The sequence below is a fragment of the Anguilla anguilla genome, chromosome 6 (assembly GCF_013347855.1).
Source record: "Anguilla anguilla isolate fAngAng1 chromosome 6, fAngAng1.pri, whole genome shotgun sequence".
NCBI classification, from domain to species: Eukaryota; Metazoa; Chordata; class Actinopteri; order Anguilliformes; family Anguillidae; genus Anguilla; species Anguilla anguilla.
Window position 1 is genome coordinate 35,350,648 of NC_049206.1, and position 6,739 is coordinate 35,357,386.

The 6,739-nt window shown below is 41.8% G+C and overlaps 1 protein-coding gene across 1 annotated transcript in view; it reads right to left on the reverse strand.

The window, feature by feature from the left end:
• LOC118230865 (potassium channel subfamily K member 10-like) overlaps nucleotides 1-6,167 on the reverse strand; it is a 48,994-nt gene extending 42,827 nt beyond the window's left edge. Inside the window, exons 1-2 of the mRNA XM_035424280.1 lie at nucleotides 5,390-6,167; nucleotides 2,033-2,436 (exon numbers count right to left, since the gene is read on the reverse strand). Coding sequence (XP_035280171.1) covers nucleotides 2,033-2,436; nucleotides 5,390-5,444 — 459 coding nt within the window. The 5' untranslated portion in view covers nucleotides 5,445-6,167. The remainder of the gene's footprint in view (nucleotides 1-2,032; nucleotides 2,437-5,389) is intronic.
• Nucleotides 6,168-6,739: the final 572 nt, after the last annotated feature.

A 6,739-nucleotide genomic window follows, 5' to 3' on the forward strand; every position in this document is an offset into this window, starting at 1 on the left:
AGATGAAACACACATGTAACAGAGACAAATATAAACAAAACTTATGACAGGGGTCATAACACTACATAGAACCTTCTACAGTAGCTAGCTAGTCTATGTTCAACTCAATTAGTACATACTGATTTAGCCAACTGTTAAACAGACAATGAATAGATGGTATATACTTTTTGCTATCTTGTCATCACTTAATTGCACACCTCTTGTTTGACTTGCTAAATTTTTGCAATGCGTTATATAGTTGTGTAGCATTAGCTTATTTGGCTAACTCCTAGGTAGTTAGCTAACTGTACCCCAGCTGTGTCCTATCAGTAGCTCAGCAAAAGGTTTTTAAAAATCCTAAATGTATTCTCTATTATGTGAAGAAATATGTAAAGGACACATCAGCAGCTCTCGGACACATTAATTTCGATAGCTAGCTATCTTTAGAAAAATGGTTTGAGATCCCTTACGGTACATTTTAGTATCAGATCGTTAGCACAACACTGTTCCTCAAACTAAAGGCTTCACATCTCGTCTCACATCCTGAAATGGTTGCCTGTAAATGTACACCGATCAGCCACAACACTAAAACCACTGACAGGTGAAGTGAATAACATTGATTATCTCGTTACAACAGCACCTGTCAAGGGTGGGATATATTAGGCAGCAAGTGAACAGTCAGTTCTTGAAGTTGATGTGTTGGAAGTAGGAAAAATGGGCAAGCATAAGAATCTGAGCGACTTTGACAAAGGCCAAATTGTGATGGCTAGACGACTGGGTCAGAGCATCTCCAAAACGGCAGGTCTTGTGGGGTGTCCAAGGAAGGACAACCGGTGAACCGGCGACAGGGTCATGGGCGCCCAAGGCTCATTGATGCACGTGGGGAGCGAAGGCTAGCCCGTCTGGTCCGATCCCACAGAACAGCTACCATAGCACAAATTGCTGAAAAAGTTAATGCTGGCTATGATAGACAGGTGTCAGAACACACAGTGCATCGCAGCTTTCTGCGTATGGGGCTGCGTAGCCGCAGACCGGTCAGAGCTGTTTTGGCGGCACGAGGGGGACCTACACAATATCAGGCAGGTGGTTTTAGTGTTGTGGCTGATCGGTGTATAATATAATTAGCTAGGATCTTTTCCTTTAGTAGCTAAAACTAGATACTTATATTTTGTATTTGTTTGATCACTTTTCAATAGAAATAGCGTTATGGAAAAATAGTGGTCAGCGAGCATCTTACATGCCTGATGCCGTTTTGTCTAATGCCTTTTTTCCCCGAGGCTGTGGTGTCTGTGGGCACTTAGACATCTTAGACTTGACACTCTTTTTCCCGAGACCAGAAGCCTTTTAGTCTGAAGAATGATGTCCCCATTTTGTCTGATGTCTGAAAACTGATGCTAAGGTTTGAGGATGTCTTAAGATGTACAGCATAACCCGTGGTCTACAACATTCTCTATTTCGGCTTTGGCTGGCTGTGGTACCATCCATCTTGCTTTTGAATCTTATGTCGAAAAAACTTTGCATATGCAACATTTGCATCAAATTGCATCATATCCAGAGAAAATTGGTATTTTTATGTAAATGGTTGAAGATTTCATGAATCTAAAATAATAATAAAATATAATAAATAACAGGCCTGGCTAAAAGTATATTTTGATTTACCTTTGATATGTGAATGGAAAAGTAGCAGCTTTTTCAGGTCCTCCCGCGAACAAGGTTTTCTCCTTGATAAGTTAAGGATAAGTAAATCCATCTGATCACCTGAGTGACAGCTCAGGAAAAGACTGCGGCTATTTTTTCTGATTAATCAGGAAATATGGATTTTCAGGCAGAGGCAGATGACACGGGTATATCATGTGCATTCATGACAAGAGATTTTGTATACTTTGACAGGAGAGAATGTTAAGCAATGAAGCCATACACTGGCCCCAGGAACACTCGTGGTTTAAAAATCAGCATTTTATGACTAATCAAGAAAAGCCTGTAATAATCATGCCCCAGCAGCTGTGCATCCTGGCCAAAATAGAAGCAGGTCTTCAGCATGTGGCAGGCTTACCATAATGAGCCTCTCCAGCTCCTTGGGTGTTACACAGGAGTGCTTCTGCAGAAATACGGCCTTCTCCTGTGTGATGGTGTCCTTCTGACTGCTCTCAAAGGGCTGCTCCAGTGCCCGGAACACCAGGCCCCCCACCACCAGGTAGGCCACCACAACCACGAAGATGGCCAGCACCGTTTTCCACTTCATGACAGTCTGGAGGGCCGAGCCGTCCGCGCTGTCCATACTCGTCACCATCACCGAGCGCGAGGACACGGAGAGACGGGGCAGCGGAGATAGGCTGCCCGAGCGCAGGTCACAGCCCATAGGGTTCTGCATGGTGGCCACGCTGGCATGGACCAGACTGGACTGCAGCATTCCTGGCTGGATCTTCTTCGGGGAAACCGTGTTGGTCTGGACTGGCACTGTGGTTGAGGAGGGGTGAAAGGAGAGGGAGAGACTTGGACCAGGGCAGACATGGTCAAGACACGCAACTGATGCGCAGTTGTGAATCTGAAAATGAGGAACATAAGAAGCTAGCTCACATTCATACACAAGTACTCAAATACAAGCAAACACACACAAGCACACACACACATATGCTCATATACAGACACAAACATACACACACACATGCTGATACATGCACACATGTTCACATACACACACATACACTTGCACATACTGGGGGTCGGGTCTCTCCCTGCTGAGCACGGAGGAAGTCATTAGTGCTTTTTGCAGAGCTGCATGACGAGTGTAATGTCTTTCCCCATTAACCTGGAGAAGCCCATTCATTTTTAATAAAGAATAGACTTCTATCAAAGAAAGTCTTTAGCATTGGTTCTGTTAAAAAAAAACTTTTGTGTATCAAATGGAGTATAAATGGGGTCCACTGAAGAAGTTACAGGACATTAGGGGTAGAACGGGAATAAGATTACCAGTGTTAGCTCCCTTGCACTTCATTAGATCAGGAAAAAGACCAAGGCTTAGTAGGCATGAGAAAATCATACTAGCATAGGTATTTGTACATGCCCCGTTCTACAAATTCCAAATAAAGGTAGCATTTGCAAGCACAATAATAATTTTACATACACAAGGAACATCTACAGCTACAACATACAAACGTGGAAGCACTGTTCAAACATACTGTAGGTAGAAATGAATGTCCTTGACTAACCATGATGCACACACAAAAGATTGGCCAACATTTATGTCTTCTTCACACATCCCAGAATTCCTAGATTACACAAAACTATTGAGCAATGAGGGCAGCACATAAGAGTACCACCAAAAGAGGTAACTAATCACAATGAGTGACGGGCTGATGTCTTGATATCCTAATGGACCATGTGATGACATAGATAGGGACAAGTGTCTGTTTCCATTCAGGGACAAGAGTAGAACAATACAGGCATTTTAACACATCTGTACCCCTCTCTGCTGCAGAAAAAAAACATTACATCCAGCCTGCTACCAGTGCACTGGACAAGCATGCTTTGGGAGTTTGACACTACAAAACCTGAGTTGTCTGACAGCTGTTCTATAATGGTGGTACCCTTCTGGTGTTTGCTGATGTGTCACATTAAATTTAGTAACAGAAAAATGCCTCTGACACCCTCCTGTGAATGGGTCTGTCAAAGAATATAACACACAACAAGAAACCTAATCCTTGAACTGGGTATACCTCACATTTTTATTTGGGTCTTCTCCATTCCCTCCGTGACTCGCTAATTTAACAGGGGAGACATAGCAAAGGTACAACCATGTAGAAAACCAGATTACAGATTACAAATGACCTTTCTAACATTGCAGAATTTTTCTCCACAAATCAAGCACAATTATCCTTGAATGTAGCTACTGGGGTAATATTTAACCCAACATCTCTCTCTGCATCAGTGAGTGGTGAAGGCAATGCATTATTGAATGAAAACACTGATTCTGAGTAAGGATAACACACGCATTTAAATGTATGTGCCTGTGTTTATTATTTCTTTTTTTTACATCTGAAATAGGAAAGAAATGTGGATAATATCAGTCAAAGGCAATGCTTTTCTTAAATAGTCACATTCTTATTTTGAGAAGGACAACTGACGTCATCCGAATTGCACATCACATCGTCAATAAAACAAAAAGGATTTATGGCCCCCGCGAAACCTACGAGAAACGTGGACATCGTAAAATACTATGGAAAATGTGTAACACTTTATCCCGACTACTGGGAAAAATTGACAATAATTGTTTAACACACGTGTTGCGCACAAAAAATTCCTTTAGTCCCAACACAGAAGGTAGGCCTACTTCGATTTACTACAGTTAAGCGAACATGAATCACCCTACACAGATTTCAACGTTAGCTAGGTATCACGTGACAGAGCGTGTGGATGTGCTTTTTGCTACGTGCTGTATACATGCAGTAGCCTACATGTCACTATGTCGCACCATACTTCTTAATACAATCACCTGTAGTAGAGAAGCTAACCGCACTTTCGGAAATGAACATATTGTCATTGACCTCGCTCTTTACAAAGTGCTTTTATGCAATAAAGATACAGGTTCATGTGCATCCAATGCACATCCTCAGGGAACATATCAAAACCTATTGCAAATGAACTCTTGTCTTATGCGTAACAGAATGCTGCATCACTGGAATCCAATGTATTTTTCATTCGACTGTTAATCATGTCTTAAATAATAACGGGCTAGGTTTCGGCATTAATACGGTTGGGGACCTCGGGTGCAACGCGTGGAATCAAACAGCACGAGTTGTATGTTAAAAGAGCCGATAACCAGAACAGCCAGTTGGATTCCAAAACGCATGTAGAACCCTATTTCCATGTTAATGCGCTGTTTCTGCGGTGCGGGAGCGCACTTCATCCAGGCGAACCGCCGCAACGAATTCTTTTATTGTAGACAGGCTGCATGCAGAGCCCATCTGCCGTCTCTCCAAGACCAAGACCAGAAGACAGGACTCAGACGACAGTATACCCCTCCCAGACACCGGGTATATAACCTAAAAGTTGTAATTAAGCTAATTAATGTTATGGTAAAATGTGTAACATAAATAACTATAAATCCATACATATCAACAATATAATGTCTTAAAGTCATCACACGCAATACAAGGTGACAGAAGCAGTGTGGCACATAGGCTGCAGCTCAGCATAGTACTTGTTTATCTGAATTTTTCTAAAGCAACTACAAAATAGGTAGGTACGCTGGATAATCGTCCTTCATTCACTTGTTACTGACCAAGGTACATGACAGTGTTTCATAATATAATGATATCCTACCCTAAGATTAAACACGCTATTGCAGACCACACACTCAACACGGCAAAGAATAAACTTCAACTCCGTATGGTAATATCAACAAACAAACCTTGGGGGGGACTCCAGTTTCCTGGCTTTCGAGGGTTCTCTGTTGGAAATTTCATCTTGACCTTTTCCCGTTTCCAACAATGAGTAAAAATTGGCGCTCAACGCCGCATGTTATATAAAAATATAACAAAATATTTCTTCATCTACTCAGACAGCGCCCTTCCTTGGGACGCTTTGTTTTTCGTCTGACAGAGGATGGAGATGAGGAGAGAAACAGGGACCCGCATCGTGCGTGGCTTCTTATTCTGCGCGTGTCGAGGGGGGTGAGCGGTGCACACTCCGGCAAATTTATCGTAATGAACTATGCTCGCTCCTCGGAATCCTTCAAGGAAAACCCGTGCACACCACGATTCTATCACTACTGCAGTATTAGACGGGAACACACCCGGCGTCTGTAAACAAAGAGAATTTTAATGGACTCCGTGTTCCGAAGGAAGCAGACGGTAGTGAACTTCACGCCAACATGTTTTACGGGCATCGACCCAATCGCCGCAATACTGCTGTGGAGAAGACTTCAGTAGACCGATCATTACACAACCGTGTCCTCATATATTCGTCTCCCGAATGCCCTTGTGATTGTGTACAGTTAAAAGGCACAGCGACTTAGGAGCGCATACCCAGGTTTGGAACAGAAGTCAACGCTACGGTTATAATGCATAGTACTGCCCTCGTTTCCTTTATGTTAAATGATTGGCTACGTAGGCTACTCTTCCCAAAATATATTGTTACTGAGAGAGGAATTCAGAAACAAATGCGACAAGATCCCTCTCACAGAAAAGAAAGTCTCTGCGGAAAAATTACCATACCATGACTTCTACTGAACACAGCATGACATCATCTAAGCCATGTCAAACCATAACAAAAAATCGTGCATGGTTATTGTTGTTCCGACCATTCTCTTTTTTCATCTGTATGAGGACTAATTTGTACGAATTTTAGTGTGGATGCGTTAAAGCTGTTGTATGTACGAAGGTCCAAATGGCCGGTTTAAAAATACAACAACAACAGTAATAATAATAATAACAATAATAATAATAATAATTATTATTATTATTGGTGTGGTTGCCTTAGGCAAACACACTACTATTATCTCACATATTATTAGTGTGGTTGCCTTAGGCAATCACACTACTATTATCTCACATATTATTATTATTATTAGTGTGGTTGCCTTAGGCAATCACACTACTATTATCTCACATATTATTAGTGTGGTTGCCTTAGGCAATCACACTACTATTATCTCACATATTATTATTATTATTAGTGTGGTTGCCTTAGGCAATCACACTACTATTATCTCACATATTATTAGTGTGGTTGCCTTAGGCAAACACACTGTTATTATCCC